The 21551-nt window shown below is 37.4% G+C and overlaps 2 protein-coding genes across 2 annotated transcripts; both read left to right on the forward strand.

The window, feature by feature from the left end:
* Positions 1–13312, forward strand: LOC116778474 (uncharacterized). The gene is made up of 6 exons (XM_032672483.2): positions 1–69; positions 242–7652; positions 8029–8364; positions 8538–8622; positions 9030–9102; positions 13223–13312. The coding sequence occupies exons 1-6, from the start codon at positions 41–43 to the stop codon at positions 13284–13286; spliced, it is 7998 nt and encodes a 2665-aa protein (XP_032528374.2). The 5' UTR covers positions 1–40; the 3' UTR covers positions 13287–13312.
* A 2655-nt stretch (positions 13313–15967) lies between these two features.
* On the forward strand, positions 15968–21348 carry LOC116778407 (uncharacterized). Its single transcript, XM_032672404.2, has 8 exons — positions 15968–16036; positions 16436–16500; positions 16872–16939; positions 17687–17817; positions 17999–18026; positions 18497–18630; positions 19824–20017; positions 20329–21348. Exons 3-8 carry the CDS (start codon positions 16885–16887, stop codon positions 20420–20422), a joined length of 636 nt encoding a protein of 211 aa, XP_032528295.2. The 5' UTR covers positions 15968–16036; positions 16436–16500; positions 16872–16884; the 3' UTR covers positions 20423–21348.
* The last annotated feature ends 203 nt before the right edge of the window (positions 21349–21551 follow it).

Consider the following 21551-nt stretch of genomic DNA (forward strand, 5'->3'; position numbering starts at 1 on the left):
CGTCCATCTTATTTGCATTCATCGCGCCACTCTCGACGAAATGAGATTCTATCTGACCTACAGAAATCAGTAAGTAAATTATAATATTATTTTGAAAATTACGAGAATATGTGCGTTGTTCAAATAAACTGTGGTAAGATTTGATGGTTTTCGTGTTTTTGTGATAGATTTTTGCAAATAAGGCTTCACTACTTAAGTGTTATATGTTTTAATGAACAAATGAAATTATTTCAAATTCCAGTGGCTTATACGACCCGGTGCTTGACGACACAGAAGTAATTTACGTTCCAATAGACCCTGATGAGTTAGGAAATGTAAATGGACAAGAGAATATTCAACGGGAAAAGAAGGAGATAATCGAGTGTTATCAGACGGACTTAGGTACACGTGTGCAACCTGTAGATAGGTTGAGCATAGAGCCTGATGTCGGTAACTTACCTTTACTGGTCAATCTTGACGAAATACCTCCAGAGGGAAAATTCAAGCTGCCTATTTCTGAACAATACGACCCTGATGGAAAACGGGTCAGATTGTGTAGAATTAATGGAAAGAAAGCGGTCAGATTTGATCTCAAGCAAATAATAAAAGAAGATTTCGGAGAAAATGATATATCAGAAAAAATTCATAACATTATCAGTGATTTCACAACGGAATCTAAACTCGATCAAGAAAGAGCCATGAAACAAGATCCATGTATATCCTTCGAACAGAATGAGGCTACATATTTGAAAGTTATCAAGGAAAGGGCGTTAGAAATTGTCAGTGACAGTATAAATAGGGCAGTAACTGTTGCGAGTGAGGCCAAAGAAAATATTAAAAATGAACTACTGTCAGAAAAAAATAACTTATCTGTATCGAATGTAATAAAAGATTTTGACGTCAAATTTAATGAAGTAAACATTCAAAAGGAATCTATCGAAGAGCAATATAAGGTAAATGTATCTGACGAAATTAAAAAGTTTGAAAATATTGATAGTCGAATTGAAAGAAGTGTTGAGGAAAGACAACTACGTACCAAACAAGACATACAGGAAGCGATAGAATCGGGTACCGTCAATAGAAGATCTGAAGCGTTCAAAAAAGAAAATATCGAACTTAATGAACCTGTAAAAGTATATAAGAAAAGTAGTGTAATATCAAAAGCTATTAATAAAGATGAAAATTTCAAGGACTCGGAAGCAAAACGACGAGTATTTTCAATCGGACTACAAACTATACCAAATATTAAAGAAAAGGTTGACGCTATGCATGTTAATTCAAGACTGAAGCTACTAACAACTTTCTTTTTGCAATTAACTAATATAATGATCGCGCTGTCCAAGATTATATTGAAACAACCAGTAACATATGTGACTCAAACAGAGTACACAAAGAGTAAACAAAAAGATGTTGCGAAAGAAGACAGGGAAGATCGAGATAATAAAAGCTGGGAGAGTTATAATGATGAAGGACAGGGCTTGAGTAAATATAAGTATGACTACGATTCACATGTAAGCGAAGGAGAATTAATACGAAAAGGTAAACTGACAGGGGCGAAAATAGCACAAATAGAAGGAGGCCTACCAGCTGATTTAACAGATAAAATGGACCTTGTGATATCTGAATTTCAGAAGAGAACAGGTTGCGAAGAACATACTCGGGATGAATTTGAACAGGTTTTTAGGACACATAGTGAGTCCCGAAGTAAAACGAGAGGTGACGATTCGTTTTATAGTGGCACTCGCAGCGATACAGACACTGGCAGAAGAAAGGTTGTTGAAGACTTCGTTGAAACAAAAACTCAGTCATATGAAATAAAAGAAATAAAGTCAGAAAAACGTACTTCTGAATCTATATCAAGGACAGAATCAAAACCGTATGTCTATGAGACAAAAGTGGAAGGCGATAATTTAACTTATGTCGCCATTGTGGAGTCTCACGTTTACACAAATAAGGATGCTATATTTGAAGAAAAAGTTATAACTGATAGTTCAACGAAATCGGAACGTCTTGAAACTGAAACGCTAGAACTAGACAGAATTATTAAAGATACAACAACGTCGTCTCTTGAAAAAACAATTTTAATACCTGAAACTAAAGAAGTAACACTCAAAGAAAAATACGAAGAGACAAGCGACATACAAAAAATTGAAACTGGTTTAGAGGAAGCTTCCATTAAAGTTGCCGCGAAAAAGATAAGCGAGGTTCTAGAACCTTTTGTCCAAATCGCTGCGAATAAATCATATGCAAAAGAAGCCCAAACCATTGTGGAGCCTTTTAATTTAGTAGTTCAAAGTAACGATGTCACCACCGAAGAATTTAAACAATATTTTGTAGCTACAACTCTAATGAGCCAAAAAATATATCCGTCTTTAGAGCAACCCACGAAATCGGTAGTGGAAATCACAGAAATAATAACAGATGAAAATGCAAATCAAGGTGTACATGTAACCGATTTAATTGAGGAAAGGTCTACAGTCCAGATAGAAGACACAAGATCAATAGCGGAAATCACAGAAATATCTCTAACGGAGGATCAGAAAGAATCTAAAACGGATATTGAAGTAATTAAAATAGCAGAAAAAAATGCTGATATCAAATTTACAGAACTGAAAGCCATTGAGAATTCGGTAGTTGATTTCCAGGAACCTACGCATACTATTGAGACACCAAAAACAGAAGAAAAACAGCCAATCATTGAAGTTGAAAATAAATATTTAACCGTACCTGAAACCTTTACAGTCCTACCGGAAGAACCCAAGCAATTAATAGAAGAAACTCAAATAAAAACGCAACAAGTTCACGTAGGAGTGAATGAATTAGGAGCTGTTGAAACTATTATTACTTCCTCAGTGGAACCACAATTCAAAAGTCTGGAAGTGCCTCCAATTGTAGAAAAACAACCGATTGCAACAATTTCAACGGCTCCATTAACGGTAGCAGAAATTATGACAGTTTTACCAGATGAGCCTAAAGATGAAACTTTTTACGTTCCGAAAATAACGGAAATTACGCCATCCGTTGACTTCGAAGCAAATAGAGCAATAGAAACTACAACAGTTTGCTTGGAAGAAACTATAGCTAACAATTTAGAATTTGTAAAACTAGCAGAAGAACAATCTGGTAGAGGAAACGAAGTACCCTCTCTCGTTTTAGCAGAAGTGTGTTCCATAATATCTGAAGAACCTCGGGAAGAATTTGAAATTTCAGATATCAAGAATGAAAAGGCTGAAATAAAGGTGCTAGATTTCAAAGCAGCGGAAACAATGATAGTGGAACCCGAAGAAGGCGAACAAAATGAGATAATTCTAAAAGAGCCAATAGGCTTTCAACCTAATCCATCGATAGAACCACCTAGTCTGATGGTAGTTGAAGTAACTACTATGTTGCCTGAAGAAATGAAAGGTGCACTAAACGTTCCTGAAGTTAAAACTCAACAAGCTGAAGTAAAAATACTAAATTTAAAAGCTGCTGAGACCCTCGTTGTTAATTCTGAAGAATCAAAACAGACAGCATTTAAACCGGAACAGTTGGTAACAGAGCATCCAAAAACAAATATAGAATTATCAAATTTAACTGTACCAGAAATTTTAGCAACAACAACTGTTGAGACTTCCAACGAAATTGTAGATAGTTTGGAAACGACTAAAATTCTTAAAAATGAACAACAAATTTCAATGGAAGGAATTGCTTTGAAGGTTGCCGAAGTCACTACAGTTGTACCGAGTGGTCCAAAAGACAAGCCTCTTGAAATACCTAAGATAACAGAATGTAAGCCCTCCATTGACATTATAGGAATAAGATCTGCAGAGACTATTATGATACAAGCACAAGAACCAAAATGTGAAAAGTTGGATGATTTTAAAGTTGAAGAAAAACAAGGTATAACTTCATCTGAGGAACCACATTTAACAGTAGCTCAAGTAATTTCTACGATACCTGATGAAGGGAAAGGCGATTTAAATGTACCCGAGTTGAAGACCCTGGAAGCTGAATTGAAAATAGTAGATTTAAAGGTTGCTGAAACTACAGTTGTTCAGCCAGAAGAATCAAAACAAGTGGAAATTAAATCTGAACAGCTTGCAGAACGGCGTACAAAAACAAATATTGAATCGATCAATTTGTCTGTGCCAGAAACTTTAGCAACGACTATTGTCGAGTCGTCAAAAAGTCTTGTTGTGCCCTCAATTTCTAAAAATGATCAAAAAGTATTGACAGAAGAAGTTCTTTTAACCGTAGCTGAGACGACAGCAATTGTGCCTAGTGGGCCTAAGGATGAAATATTAGAAGTAGCTAAAATAGAAGAATGTAAGCCATCTTTGGATGTCGTTGACATAAAAGCTGTTGAAACTATTTTGGTTCAATCGGAAGAACCAAAATTTTCAAACTTAGAATGTGAAAAATTAGATGAGAAACGATCCGTAACTTCAGTTGTAACTCCTTATTTGACTATTGCTCAAGTTGAGTCTACGACGACAGGAGAAGCGAAAGCTGAGCTTGAAGTCCCTGTATTAATAAATCATAAAGCTAACATTTCAATATTGGAATTAAAGGCAGCTGATTCTTTTGTTGTACAACCTGAAGAATCAAAACAACCAGAATTGAATTTAGAAAAAGTAAACAAACAGGAATCTATAGCCAATGTCGAACCGTCAAATTTGGGAGTAGCCGAAATTTTAACAACAAATATTTCGGAATCTTCAAAACATATATCAGAAGTGGAGAAAATTAAAAATCAACAAGCTCATGTTGAAGTTACTGAATATAAGGCTATAGAAACCACGGAAGTAGCTCTTGCCGATCTAACGTATCAAAAAATTACAATACCAGACACAGAAACCAAACAAATTAAAACAGCAATGGAAGAAACAGTCCAATCCGTTGCCCAAAAAACTGAAGTTCATCTTACTGAAGCTGGAATTCCTATTCCTATAGCACCTAAAGTCCCAAGAAAGGAAGCAAATATTAAATTTAGTTCTATAAAGCCGATAGAACAAGAAACAATAACAACCCTAGAAGTTACTGAAGGTGATATACGTGAAAAAACTGAGAGCGTCAGTCGTGCGGCTAGTTTAAAAGTCGTTGAGGCAACAGCAGCCAGCGTTGAACAAACTACAGCAGTATTAGAAGCTACAAAGCATACTGTTACAGAATCAGAAATACAAGTAAAAGAAAAACAATCTCAAACACTCATTGAAAAACCTACTTTAGCTGTAGCAGAAACAATAACAATTTTACCACAAGAATCTAGAAATGAATTTGAAGTTAAAGCAACGAAAAATCAGAAAGCTAAAATAGGAGTGTCGGAATTCAAAACTGCAGAAGTAAGCCTTGTTTCATCTGAGGAAGCGAAAGAATCACAATTAAAGTTAAAATCACTTGACGAAAAGAAGTCAAGAGAATCGATCGAGCTATCAAGATTATCTGTTGCAGAAGTTTCAGCAACTACAGTTACCGAATCCTCAAAGAATATATTAGAAGCAAGGAGAACGAAAAATCAACAAGCAAGCTTTACTTTTGAAGAACATAAGGCTGTTGAAACAGAAGAAACTTTTAAAGATATGTCATGTAAAACACTTACTTTACAAGGACCAGAAGAGAGGCAAACACAGACCAAGCTTGAGCAAACAGCTCAATCGGTTGCGCAAGTGACTGAAGTTCATGTAAATGAGGCTGAAAATAAAATCTTCGAATTGAAAGATAAAGCAATGGAAGCGAGCTTAGTACTAAAAGCCATAACACCCTTAGAACAAGAATCAGTAATAACGTTGGAGGTTGTTGAAAATGATACTCAAAAGTCTAAGCAACTTAGCAATAAAGCCAATGTGGCCATCATCGAGTCCACAGCTACAGCAGTTCAAGAAGTACTAGCTGTTGCCGAAGTTAAGAAGGAGAACTTCGAATATAAAGAAAGTAATGTTCAAGCAAATCTCGGGATAGAGAAGTTAAAGAGAAGAGAAGCGGAAATAAAAGAAGTAAATTTACACCAGAATTTCAAACTTAGCAAGCACAAATATAGAAATGAGCATGTCAAACCAACAACACCAGCGACTCCAGTGATTGAGGAATATATGTTTTCACTTGAAGCAGAACTGGAACATCCTTATATTATAGGACCTGGTGTTTCTGAAGATGCTTTGTTTAAAATCAAGGCCCAAAGGAATCAAATAGAGAGTGCTGACACAAGTTACACTCTAGCAATCGAAAGTACTATTGACGCGGATTCTGAAGATATTGAGGAAATTGAAGAAGTTGAAAATTTATATTTAGATAAAAAATTAATCGAAATTCAAGATACGTCTGTCAATACATCTGAAACACAGAGAACCAAAGCTTCTACTCATATCGGTTTAGTATCTCAGGACATTTCTGCGGATACTCAAAATTTGAACGTTAATCGAAAAATATTGAAGCAAAGACAAGCCGCTATGCAAGAAAAATCATTGGCAAATGGAACGAGTCACAAACGAGTACGATTTGGTATAAACGAATTAGGCGTGTCATCTGAAACAAATCAGTCGTCAGTGGAAATAGCTCAAGACTTATCCGCAGCAGCTCTCAGTAACGAAGCTAGCTATAAACTTTCTCTAAAGAAAGCAATGGCGGGCAAACAATCCGTAATGAGTCATTCGGAGAATAAATCACTGCAAGCTAGTAATGTTGTAACTGGTATGAGTTCTAAAATTAAAACATCGTCAATTGAAATAGCTCAAGACTTGGATGCCGAAGCCATCAGCAATGAGGCTAGCTTCCAACTTTCTCTAAAGAAAGCTATGGCAGCGGAGGAATCTATTAATCAATCTAAACAAAAGTCACTACAGAGTGGATTCGTAGCTGGTGCGTCAACTGATATTAATGTGACATTAACAAGCCCTCAATTATCTGCTGAGGCTTCGGGTCATGATGCTAGTTACAAACTTTCCATCCAACATTCAGCTGATGGACATATGGAAGAAAAAGCAATGTTCAACCAAGGCTTAACACAGGTCACATCTCAGTCATCTTCAAGTGGAACTAAACAAGTTAAATCGAGCAAATCTATAAAATCAGCACAAAAACAAGATTCATCACTTCAGATGGCCCTAGCTGATTCATCAGAAGCCAGTATGCAACGAAAGGAACAAGCCAGTTACAGTTCAAGGCTAAATCAATCATCGGCGGAGGAAATTTTTTCAACGGAAACATACCAACACCTAGACCTAGGCTTACATGATTCAGAATTACACGTAGCTGCAGATGCATCTTTAGAAGCCTATGAGGAATCTGGAGCGATGCAATATTCAGCTGAAATAATAGAAGACGTATCAAAAAAATCTTTATTAAGAGACAAACTAACACTTCGAACTGATATCGAAGGAGCGATTACAAATGGCTCTATATCTTCACCACCACTCGTACCTCCTACTCCTTTGACCGACGAATACGTATTTAGATTGGAAACAGATATGCCTGAAGAATCTCCTTTCATCCAGAGAGATTGCTCGATCAGTCCAGACAGCATGCATGAAGAAATCATTGTGAATGGTCTCATACCGCACTACAAGACAATAGTTGGGAGAAGGGTAGTATATAGCCCTCCTCTTCCCACACCACCTACATCCCCCGATAAAACGAAGCCCGCGTATAGCAAACCTGGTTTAAAAGGCGGTTCTAATACACTGGAAATGACTGAGGTAGAGATTTTAGCGTTCACACATGTTGTACTTGAGTTTTAATTCAATAAACCATTTGAGACAATAATGTATATAAAAATCATCTGTATTATACGCTACTAACATTGAAATTTACATAACAATCTTTAATGCATCTTATAGTTCTTGAGAATCGCTCTTTTCCAACGAACCCAAACATATTTTATCTTTCTCGCTTACACTCTACTTGCATTTGGCAACATTCACAAAAGACTTCTCGATTAACTTGTGCATCGTTATATTACAACTACATAACAAAGACTTTTGTCTCACATAATAATATTTTTGGTATTCCAAACTGAAACATATGAAATACATGTATATAGCCAGTGTAATTAATTTGTAGTATATTTTATAGACGGATATTCTCGAATGTCAACGTAATAAAAAACTTGTACGAGCAATAGATCGGACATTGAGACAGATAGAGGAATACAAGGCGTCGGTAGGAATGACTGATGAGATATTTAGTAACAAAGAAGTTAAGGACAAAACAATATCCTCAGAAGAGAAAAGAGAAGAATATATTGACAAAGAAATCACACCGATTTACATCGTGGAAGAAATAAAGGAAAAAAATCGAGAAGTTGTAGATGTTTCCGTAAAAGTAAATAATCTCACTGAACATAATGGTGACAGGGAAACTGTGACTGTCGTAACAGATGATGAAGAAGGAAACGAAGCACGAGAAGAAGTGAGTAATTCAGATTATATTCCTCGAACGGGAAATGAAGGGATTGAGGGGGAAAAAACTAGCGCTCTGACAGATAGGAATAAATCACAAAATATTCGCAAACAAGTGGGTTTAAACGTAAATAAGTCGTGATATTTGTTCTTTCATTAAAGTATACGTAAATATCTTTCCAGGAATTAACGGTGTTGGAACCTGGTATGTGGAGCGAAGTCAGCTGTGAGGAATCACCAGAAAAATATTCTGATTCTGAAATAATAGGTACGATGTGCATGTTATCTTTAGGTCGTTAGACTGAAAAATACTAAGTGTGACATGTAATTGTATAATCGTCATAGAAACTAAACCTTTGGTTTGTACATGATTAATGTAGGAAATAGTTTTTTATGGTCAAAAAATAAAATATATATATATATTTGTCTCACCTGAAAAAATAAAATAAAAACGATATAATATTTTTAAACATGATTGTATGGGTGACAAAGATTATGAAAAGTCTTTTGTGTATTTTTATCTTATTATTTAGTTGGTAGACACAAAAATGGCATTTCTATATACAAATTTTTAACATCGTATTGAGACCCTAGATTACGGGTTTTGTGCAGAAAAATTTTTGTTATAAAAGATAAGATAACCGTTTTTCAAAACATTCTTTTTTTAAATTACAGAAAAAGAACACAGAGAACAGACTGCAGCTGATTTGACAGAAGCGACAATGTTGCCTGATAAACAAATTATTGGGTAAATATATGGAGAAAAAAATATTATCAAAGGACTAAATAAATTGCGAAATCGTAAATAAAAATACGAGTTACCAAAAATGTTTAGACCTTGTTTAAATTTAGACAATCTTAATTAACTTATTAATTTGTTGCATCTTTATGTTGTCGCATCATCTTAAGCCTACTATTTTGTTTTTGATACTCTACTTCTCAAACAATCTCAATCTTCTTCTAGAAGACAAGAAAATTTAGATGTGTGCCCAACTACTAACATTAAAACCTCCTTTAACTGTTCTTTCGCTTTCAATGCCTATTTATTCCTTTTTTTTTTTTTTTTTTTTTTGATGACGCAGGGAAACTCTTTTTACGAGCCGTCTAACCGGCCTTGGTGGGACCGGAGAGGATGTGTGAGACTCGGCCTGGGCAGGCCCCTACTCACTAAAACCACTGCGAAAGCCATCGGCCGCTATGTTGGTGCACCCCGGATCTGTCAGCAACAGGGCACACCAGCGACTGGCCGGTCCTGGCAAAGACCGGACTTACTCCCTCGGAGAAAGGGGGCGATCCCGGCAATTAGGATCGCCCCGACGACGCCGGGCTTTCACAGGGGCCGGGTTACCAGCCCGACCCCAGCCCGGAGTGCAGGGGCGCTATTGGAGGCGTTGCAAATATCGCCTCCGGCGCACCCCCGTCCGTCGTCTGCGGAGGGAGGGTGCATCAGCCGCATCCTCCCTTTCCCGCTCAGATGCCTCCTTCGTGGACATGACCGTCTCACAGAAGGAGGACACCGCCAGCCAGGACCTGTCACTCTCGAGCATCTTCTCCGCGATACTCGAAAGCGACAAGTCCACTCCGCCGAGAGCCGCCACAAGGTCTTGGCGCTGCGCAGCCCATCTCGGGCACACCTCGAGGGTGTGCTGGGCCGAGTCCACCGCAGCGCCGCACTCATGACAGCCTCTTCCCGGCTCTCTCCTGGCCGTCCGACACAAGTAATCACCAAAGCACCCGTGCCCGGTGAAGACCTGCGTCAGACGGAAAGTGAGGGGTTTGCGTTTCCGCCTCATCCAACGCTCTAGGACCGGACGGAGCGCTGCCGTTGTACGTTTACCGTACGGCTGCCCCGCCAGGTCCTCCTCCCACTCCCGCATAAGACGTGACTCCCCCTGCCGGCGAACCGCCCGGATCTCTTCTGATGAAGGGTTCTCTCCGAGAGCCCTCCTACCCGAGACGTAGGAGAACACCTCGGCGAGAACCGACGCCACAAGATCCCAAGGCGGATCGCCGGCAAGAGTCGTCGCTGCGGCCCAGGAGACCGTACGATACCCCCTAACCACCCTCACCGCGGGTGCCCTTTGCGCCGAGCGCAGTAGGGCCTTGACCCCGCGGCTCATCGGGCGATCAGCCCAAACGGGAGCACCGTACGTGGCTATACTCCGACAGACCCCAGAATATAGCCGCCTGCAAGCTGCGCTGGGTCCTCCGAGGTTCGGGAGGAATTTCCCCAGCGCACCTGCCATCCTCATGACCTTCGGCCCCAACTCCCTGAAATGGGGCACGAAGGTCCACCCTCCGTCAAGGGTGAGCCCCAGGTATTTCATGGTCGGGCTCACCCTGACCCTCCCTCCTCCTATGAGGAGGGTGGCACCCGGCGGGGGTCCTTTCCGCCCAGTCCCGCGGAAGAGAAGGGCTTCGGTTTTGTCGATTCTGACCCGAAGCCCCAACCTCTCTATGCGGCTGATTACGAGGTCAGTTCCGACCTCGGCCAGCCGCGCCGCCTCCTTGTAGCTCCGTCCCCGGGATAAGACGAGGGTGTCATCTGCATAGCAAATGACACCCATCCCGGGGAGGAGGCGACTCCGCAGGACCCAGTCGTATCCGACATTCCACAGGACAGGTCCCAAGACCGAACCCTGTGGAACGCCGTTTTCGACTGTCCACCACTCTATGAACCCCCTCCGGTTCTCGACTGCCACCCTCCTCTGGGAGAGGTAGTCGCCTATCAGCCTCCTCAGATACAGGGGCACTCCGAAGTACTCGAGTGCCACCTGTATCGCGCTGTGTGGGAGGCTGTTGAAGGCGTTGGCGATGTCCAACGACACCGCCAACACTACCTCTCCTCTGCGTTCCGCCTCTTCCGTCACCACCCTCAGGCGTTTGAGGGCATCGACGGTCGACCGGCGGGCTCGGAACCCGAACTGGGACTCTGACAGTCCCGGGCCCGAGCCTTCCTCCAGATGCCGAACGAGACGGGTAGCCATTATCTTCTCCAGGGCCTTCCCCGCCTCGTTCAGCACAACCACCGGTCGCACCGCCGAAGCCGAGTCCGGTGGCCGGCTGCCTTTTGGGAGTAGGCAAAGCCGGCCTTCCTTCCAGGCCCTCGGGAACTGCCCGGACCTCAGACAGAGGTCGAACAGCTCCCTGAGGGCTCCCCCGAGGTGCACCAGGGAGAGAGCGAGAACTCTCCCGTGCACCCCGTCCGGACCCGGTGCGCTCTTCTTACTCTGGAGGCGAGCCAGAATCGCCTCCATTTCAGACTCCGTGACGGGCGGTGGAACGCGGTCGCCCTCTTCCAGCGTCGGCCGGGCCATTCTGGGGGGAGTGAATCCCGCAGGAGCGTCGGGGAAGAGTTCCCCGACGATCCCCCTCAGAGCAGCCGGCTGGAGCATCTCCGTGATGGGGGCCAACTGGGCGCAGATTTTATTCCGCTCCCGCTTGTATGGTCGGCCCCAAGGGTCTCGGTCGAGACCCTCCACCAGCTCCAGCCAGGCTGCCTCCTTGGCCCGGCAGATGGCCTGCTGCAGGATCAACTTTTTCGCCACGTAGATCCTGTACAGCCGGCCATCTCGCTCCTCGTCCTGGGGGCGGCGACGCCTGCTCCGGGTGTATGCCCTCCTGGCCCCGTTGCAGGCGACCCGGAGGTCGGAGATGTTGTCCGACCACCAGTACACCGCTCCCCGAGGGGGGGGACGCCCTACGGGGGGCATCGCCGCTCTGCAGACGTTTTGGAGAACGTCTCCAAAGCGACTAGCCCCTTCATCCACCCCCAACTCCGCACTCTCCGGGAGGCTCCAGCGGCCGACAACGGCCGCTTCTTCAGCAAGTTCCCGGTTGAGCTTTGACAGCGCCCAACGCGGGAACCTACTTCTCTCCCGGGGCGATGAGGAATTCGACGCTGGACTCCGGCGACCGGCAGGAGAAGCAGACACTTCGAACCGTATGTAGCGGTGGTCCGAAAGCGTCTCCACTCCTGCCTCAACCCTCCATCCCTCCACTCTGCGTGCGAAGGTCGGAGTGGCGAACGAGACGTCCACCACTGAACCTCCCAACCGTCGCACGCACGTCTGGACTGTCCCCGTGTTGAGTAGGGACAGCCCGGCAGTTAGCGCCCATTCCTCCAGTTCCCTTCCTCTGGGTGTTGTGAGGGGGTTTCCCCACGCCGTGGACTTGGCGTTGAGGTCCCCCATCACAACCACCTGGAGAGGCGCTAACTGCCCTACTACCGGCCCGAGAGAGTCGAGAAATCTCTCGAAGGCCGGCAGGTCGCGGTTCGGGGAGAAATATACCCCGACTATGGCAATCTCCCCGCGAACCGCAGCCACATACCCGTGGCCCCTCGCTTTGACTGCGAGGGGGGGCACCGCGCCCGGCCGCGTGACGATCACGACGGAACCGTCCATGTCTCCCACCCAATGAGGTTGATGCCTATTTATTCCTAATTTAGTTTAGTAACATAATTTTTGAACTTTAACAATCTAATCTATACAGTGTATTTTATTCTTCAAGTCATACACCTATCGACACAACACTCGCATCAATATAAAGATTGTCTAAACAAAAACATTCATGAACAAGAGTCAATCTAAATAATACGATAGATTTTCATAACTCGCAAACTTATTCCCCAATGTAAAATTAACAAATAAAAATCTAAGATAACATTGGTCTTATACTAACATAATTTACAACGAAAAATTAAATTAAAATTTTTGTATTAAGTTTAAATTTGGAGCACAATATACACTAAATAACAATAAAACTATTCATTCAAATCATTTACAGGGATATATTTAACAATTCTGGACATAACAATTAATATATATATATATATATATGTTAAAATTAAGACACTCTCCTTTCAGAGTCACGTCAGGAACAAGCGAAATAAATAAGATAATATCAAAGACGCGCTTTTTACAATTTTAACTAAATAAATAAATATAATGAGCACACGTCATTATTTTAATTTCGTCCCCAATTTTACTCCCAATCATTACTCGAATGCCTAACAAATTAATATTAGTAATATATATTTTTTTAAGTCTATTAGTTTTTCAAATTATATGTCCAGTGTTTGTGTCTGATTTGTCGAGGATATTCTAATAATTTAAAAATATGTGTGGCCATTGCTGAATAGTCGAATGTCACAGCCGTAGTAAGTTTAGAATCAAAATTAAAAAAAAAACAATCGAGTGTTACAAATTTAACTTTGAAATTAAGAAAAAAATAATAGTGTGCAATCAATATTCGTAATTAACAAACAGCCATTAGTCACGTAACATAAATAAATTAAATGTGGGTACTGTGAAAAGTACTACAGCAAATAGCGCCGAGACCTCACAACGAGAACCGTTCCGTACGACAGCCAACACGCAAATGGCCTGTTCCTCGATTCTCCAACTACCTTCACTTTTATAGTGTTTGGAAGGCGTCGTTTTTTAAATGCAGAAACAAACCCTTAATGTCCTAACGATATCTATAATGAAAGTAACTAGATTTACAGCTCTAGTTGGCTGACCGTCGGATTGTGTGTAACGCTTTGATTCAGTTACAACCGCACAGCCTAACGAGAGCTTTATTTACTTCCCATTTCCCTCCAGCCTTAATACTGTCTCTTTCGTTTTCTTCACAAATCTTTATAATCCTAGAAGACGGGCAGCAACAAGCACAGAGCTTTTTTTTTAATTAAAAAACTCATATCTTAAATCTTTGATTATAATTTCAGCTACCGTCTATCCGTTACGGAGAAAGGGATTAGTAATAGTTCTCCTTCCTAGATAAAAGCCTTTTAATATATATTAATACTTAATTACACCAATCGTTAACTCCTACGAATGTACAAATATGTTTTTTCGTCTCAACCCTCGATTAGTATGGAACCTCAACTAATTATGCTCCTATCGGTAGTCGCTGTTGCTTTTGTCCAAATTTGCAGTTGACCTAAAAATCTTCAACACATCAGAACCAATATATGAACTTTATAGAAAAATGTGCCCCTACGAGATAAAAGCCTTTAATATATGTAAATTTACTATTAACTAATTCTAAAAAAGCATACATAGACTTTTTATCGTCACTACATACGGATAGTTAAAAGTTTATCTTTCATAGATCTTATCATATTATAGTATAACGTTGGCTATTAAATGAAACGGGAGACGCTCCGTATGCAGTGTGATGCAGACTTGTGCTAAGCATACGGACAGTCGTAAAAGTAAGATAAATTAAATTTCACTTATATATTTTACGTACGGGCAATGTATTATAAAATAAATGAACATCGCCGGGGTAACATCATTGTATGGATAAGATATCATATAGCGAGTGACTCTGCTGACTCCAGACGAACACCAAGCCGTGTGAACCAGGAGATTCCTGACACCACACAAGCTATGGAATGGGATTGCTGTCCTAACATCGAGGCAATCATGTAGTCTAAGGTATAGGCTATAAGTTTTAATATGTAATTCTTATTATAATATGCATATAAGTAATTTTCCTGGAATCTCTAAAGGCTCTGAAACGCACAATATATAATTTATTATACTGTGGTTGCATAGTTTTAAACTAAAATTCAAAAAATTCTCTATGACAACTGTCAGGTAGAATAAATTTGAAGAAACAAAACTTTTAAATGACATTAGAATTTTCCCTTTCTAGGGATGCTGATTATTTTACAAGTGGTTTAAGAGAAATATTCTGAAATTATCGGTTTTATAAAGTCCGAATAAAAAGATCGGGTAAGAAAGAATTTTAACTACGTTTTTACGGAACAAAAAACACAATTAAGTCAAAAACAGGATTTATTTATTATGGCAACACTTACCGTGAACTTTATGATGGCAATACGTCATTTTACAAACACATTTCAACCCTTTAGTGAGGTGAAAAATATATATATTTTTTGTAATTTTTGAGAAGAAAAGAAAAAGCAGATATTTTATATTTCACACAATATAAATTAATACCAAAATAATATTATTAATATATTTATATGGGAACTATTTATAAATGTTGTGTGAATTCGTCCGTCTGTAAACAAAATCCGTTCCTTACGATGAACTTACAATCCTGACTTGTAAGTTTATAAGATAGACCAAAGTAGAAAGAAAATTGATAATTTAATTTATAATTTTACATACTTTTATGTAATTTTAGAAAATAATACTTTCCGATTATCTTTATCCCATTTAGGAGTGAATAAAATGGAACCACAATTTACAACGATATTAAAAAAAAGTAAAAAAAAAAAAATTGTTTAGCTGTCATTTTAAATTTAAATAAAGAACTTAATATTGATGATGCCTAATACTGATATACATTAAATGAAACTATGTTTATCGTATATTACGCGTTTTTTTATTATCCTACACATACATGATCCCGACGTTTCTAAAGTAATCGATATTTAATTTAAATATAAAAAAAAAATTGCTTATTTATTCAGAAACGTTACCTGACAGTAATCCCGCTCGAATTCCTTACAAAACTTAACGCATGCAATATTTATATGTTAGTTAATTTAAATTATAACAATGTTAAGTAGCTAATAATACACGGGATCATTAGAAAGTCATACAACGCGCTGCTGGCTTCTCTTCAATGTTTTTAATTTGGCAAGATCATTAGCGACGAGATTAGTGCCTAATCTGCTTCAGATCGATCCGTTGTGTCATGTAAGTTTTTAATCTATAACTAAAAAGAGGTTACATATATATAACCTCTTTTATATATATATATATATATATATATATATATATATATATATATAATCTTTTTTAATTGCATCTTTCAAAACTGGATATTTGTACTATTTTAAACATTACTTTAACGTAACGACTGTGATGAGATACTTTAAAATTTTTTAAATAGTTATTCCGACTTTAATATCTATAAGGTATAGACGTATTAAAATGTTATTTGGGAAGATAATTCTTCAATATTATTTGTTTATTTACAATTTTAAGAAATTAATAATGAATATGATTTGTTTTAGCAAAAGTTATAACATCCTTTGAAAGGCCTCTAAAACGCATTTTTGAAATAATCCCATATATACTTAATTATATTTTCAGGACTCATATAAAATTATTATAATCGAAGTCTAAGAGCCAACACCAGTCTCGGATTTTTAGTTGAGGTGAGATGTTTAAATGGCTATTGAATTAATTAGACAAATAACCAAAAATATATTTGCTGAATTAAGATAAAGATGACAAAATTATTATAAAAATGGAAAATGATTGTGACGTAAACATTTACAGATATTAATTTATAAATTTCAAATGCAGAATAGAAAAGATCTCACACAGATTAAATAAAAAAAAAGTTAATTTTCAAAATAACAGATTATATATAAAATGTAATGCTTCTAAGATCCAAAACTCACTCACGTAAAAATGAATCGCGGTACACAAAACACAACTCCGTTCTGAAGTCGGTTGGTTCCTTGAACCTCTTAAGATTTCATGGACACTTTTCTATCAAATAAAATTGTATAAATCTTAATAGGTCTAACACGAGCATGGCGCAATCTAACCTCGCTGAGGAGTTGATCAGAAACATTGAAAGTACTATTGGTGAGTAAATTTTTTCGTCTCTAATACTCGTAAATGAGAGCATTAATTTTGTATTTGACAATACCCTTATGAGAGAGTCATAGGAAAATAAAGTGAATTGTGTAGTGTGTTAAAATATGTTAAGCAACCGTCAGCGCCATCTATCGGTGTCGTATGCAGTAGTTATGACTTGATACTTTGAAGTAATGTAAATTAAGGTTAAATCATAGCCTATGTTCTACTCTGATATCTAATCTACACTAATGCAAAGTTTCATCAAAATCCGTTACATGGTTTTTCCTTTAAACTGTAACAAACATCAATACAAACAAACTTTCGCATTCAAATTATTAGAAGGAAGTACAAAAAAAGTGAAGTATTCAAATTTTTTAAGGCAATATTAACTTTGAGTATATATTTTTTTTATAATCGTCTTTGTTAAAATTTTGTTCAGATTGTCGCTTACTTAATTTAGTTCTAAGTATTAAAATCACATGTCCATACGTATTGCAATACTGAATACATCTAAGTTATTTATAACTTTATACAAAAAAAAATATAAATAGCAACAAGTCTCTGCTATTTCGAAAAAATCAACGGATAATCGTGACCTCATCAAAAGTTTCCATCGTCAAACTACGTACACAGACTTTCAAGTTTTCATTCATAAACTTCCGACATGATAGTAAAAACTCGAAACGTTCCGTGCGGAGTAATTGTAGGGACTGGTGGAAAACATAAAACTGTAACAATTACAATCATCATCAGATGTGAACGCGTCACCGGAACAGCAGTTAAAACAGTTAAGGTCCCAGCTAGCAGCACTTTCCCAACTACCCTCCATAATACAACAAACTGTCCAGCGACTTAACGACAGAATCAACAGCATAACTCAGCGGGTAACGACAGATTTAATTTTGTATTTATTAATTAATTTTAATAATAATTAAAAGTTATTGTAATTTAGTAAATATTTGTGACTGAATTGTGTTTTTAATATTCTTATAATAAGAGTAATATGTATATATAAGTATATATAAATATATATAATATTTAAATATCCTATTTAATGACTTTCAGGAGCAACAGAAAAGGATGCAAGTACAAAGTAAGTCGAATAATTTAGTTATAAGAACCTCTGTGCATGATTCGTGAGATTTTTCATAAATTAAAAAAAAATATCCCGCGTTCACCAACGAAGGTGGCTCGACTCGGATAACATTATAAAACTTTTTGGAGTTTTAAACCGATTTAAAGATAGAGAAGGTCTCTTTATAGTTCGTTTGTATGTGTGTTCGCTCGAAACTTAAGAATCTATTTAAAATTGAAACACGTAACTCTTTTTGTTTTCTATGTGATATATAGATATCTTGTTATGATCTAATAAATATTAGCCAGGAGAATAATCATTTTAACATCAGCACGAGCGACGCTAACTTTCTATCTTACAAATAAAAAGTTAGTAGAAAATCAATTTTAACACAGAAGCCTTTTTTATGTCACGAATAAGTCAATTTTTTTTCTATTTCTCGATATTTTTTTTATTTACTCTTGCTATGTATAATTGAATTTTTTTAGATATACATAAAACGAATCCGGTCCAAATAAAAATAACAAAACCTAGCGCAAGCGAGGATGAACTGGCCATCGTGAGAAAAGAAGAGGTCAAGAAGATTTTGAACACCAAGATGAGGGAGGAGAAGTTGAAAAGGGTGAGGTTTTATATAACATACGTTCATTAATCTATGGTTAGCGCGTAGCTGGGAGTGGAGACGGAGAATAGGTCCCATTGAGAATGTTGTGTTACAATTGAAAAAATAATATTTATTGTTAATTACTAAGTGCTTTTGTGAAATGTCACAATAATATAGTCAACACATTATAATGACACATAGTATATAATGTATCTTCAGTCCGTGTAGTTCCTGGGAACACTTCATGACAGTTGTATTGTGAAGTAACGTGACACAGACGATAGATGGCGCTGACGGTTGATTTTTCTCTATATATTTATATGTGTGTGTGTGTATGTGTGTGTGTGTATGTGTGTGTGTGCGTGTGTGTGTGTGTAATATTAAACAAAACATCTAAAACAAATTCTTTACCTCACGCTTTATATATTTGAATTTCTGTAAAGTAATAACATTGGCCCAAATAATGGTAATTTATAGGTGCGTAATAATACGGTACAGAAAATAACTATTATATGTGTGTGAAGACTTACTGATTCTTTTTGGTGCGATTTTTAATATTGCGGTAACATATAACCGAAAGTTTTATTAAATCAAAGAAACTCTTTTTTAATTTATCATTTATAGATTATACATAATACAGGCACGTGTGAGTCACTTAATCGATCAATAATAAGCCAAAAATACTATACATAATTTTGCAAAAGAGCCAATACTTTTACATCGCCGAACCTATTAACCGAAAGGAATTTTCGAAGTGAAAAAGCCGACATCTTGATTGGTCGATCCATTTAAGAGCTACGATGCCATAGACGGGTACACACACAGGCCTCACAACACTCCTCTTTATGAGTCACAAATTAAAAAATAAAGGGCTTTTCATACAACAGTGCTTTCAATAAGATGTTGAAGGCATAAATAACAAATCACATTCAGACATTAATTTCACTCTCATTAATAACTTATTTTGGAAAACATTTTATTATATATTATTTCAAAAATGTCGAAAAATTTTATATGTTTCGAGTTAATTTATTATCTTGTAACAATTTTGAAACAGTAAGACGGGTACAGATGAGCACTATTATGTATGTTTGATAATTGAAGTAAGGCTTTACATTGACTCATAGAAACATATAAATATATATGCATCAGTTCAGAATCCCTAAGTTTATATAACATAACTCTGTAATAATGTTTTTATATTGTTACAGGAAATGGGTTTTACGAAGACAAATCAACAATCACGTCAAAGCGACAAAGCAACGCCATCTTTTGGTAGACTCCAGGAACAATCTAGAATACTGTCTCGAAGGAAATGGTACCATACAGACGATGTTTACGATGAGGACATGATAAACGAGGCGCTGCTCGGACAAGCGGAAGTCATTAAAGGGAAAGCTATTGGGTAAAAAAATATTAATCTATGTCCCTATTCCCCCCTTTGATCTTTGTTCGTGTTTCGTTAATAAATAGATACGTACATGATGCTTGTGATGCTCAGAAGTGTTACTTGCCGTCGAACTGTTTTAATTCTTATTCACATTTTTCGCTAACCTTCTACATGGTTTTAAAATTTATATTACCACAAACTGCCGAAATATTTATTAATTTTTATATTATTAGTATTAAGTGACAAATATATGTCCAAAAATTACGCATAGTAGTTCGATATGCCAGGACAATAAACGTGCATGTTTTTTGTTTTATGAATTTCAGTGTAAATTTCATGAAATTTCAAAAACCGCCTCCACCTTTGGATCACTTGAAGCATTCAGAAGTCTTCAAAGCTATCCACGAGCAAGAACATTAAACACTAAGACCTGTTCTATCAGAGGTTGGGTACAAGGAGGTTAGAGTGATTTTTGCGACGATATATTATATATAATGTGGCTGAAGTTCCTTCTGTGGGAAAAACTGTGTCAAAAACACTAAAAAAAATAAGTTATTTCAACATAGTTATTAAAACTGTAGTTTTTTTTTACAAAAACAAAACCCTTTAATTACTCACACTGCATTTGAATGAAGTCTATACTAATTTTGGTCAATTCCTTTACACAGCTTTGCTTTTTAATCGGTTTTCATATCTAGAAAATTCAGAATTATATACAAATACATTAATTCTTTATTGAGAAGTCATCGAAACGTTTCTTTAAATAATCATTTTAACTAACCGACACGACTATCTCAATCCGAAAATATAGTTTTACTTACTTGTTTACTGAAGTTGCAATTTAAAAAAATATTATGTCATTCTTATGTCAAGGTCTAGGCTATGGCTTCATTCACAATTTAAATGTCACCATTTCTCCAACGTGTTGTCACAATTGCCTAGACATAAATAAAAAAGCAATATGTAAGAAATATAGATATTTATTTTATAAAACAACTTAAATTAGTTTTTTGGGATTTAAAACAAATTCAGAACCTAAAAGGGTTTCCTAAAAATTTATGAGACCACCTCCACTGATGAAAAATGTGTTTATGAAAAATTATATATTTTGTAATTATTATTTTATGTGTTTATTGTTATTTTCCCATACAAATTAAGAAATAATGTTTTCTGAGACTTATATGATTGTCTTCCCGTGCGGCATCATGAATTATTTAAAAAGCCACAAACATCAATAATGCACTTGGAAGTTAAATAAATTAATATAAAAAAGGTTTGTGTTGTAATATTAATGTACTGAAAGTGAATTGTTTGTTATAATATTCAAATAAATTATTTTAAATGTTCATTGCCTTTTATTAACACTATCAGAATAAGAGTTTAATTTAAAATAGAAAATTAATTCAATTAATGTAACTCCTACAAAAAAAAATATAATGTTATCCATAAAACAATCTACGAGCTTTGGGGGATAAATAAAATATATAAAAAACTTTTTTATTTAGGCAAATATATATGAAGTTAATAAATAAATTTTTAATCATTTAAG

Source organism: Danaus plexippus, chromosome 31, assembly GCF_018135715.1.
Source record: "Danaus plexippus chromosome 31, MEX_DaPlex, whole genome shotgun sequence".
Lineage (NCBI taxonomy): Eukaryota > Metazoa > Arthropoda > Insecta > Lepidoptera > Nymphalidae > Danaus > Danaus plexippus.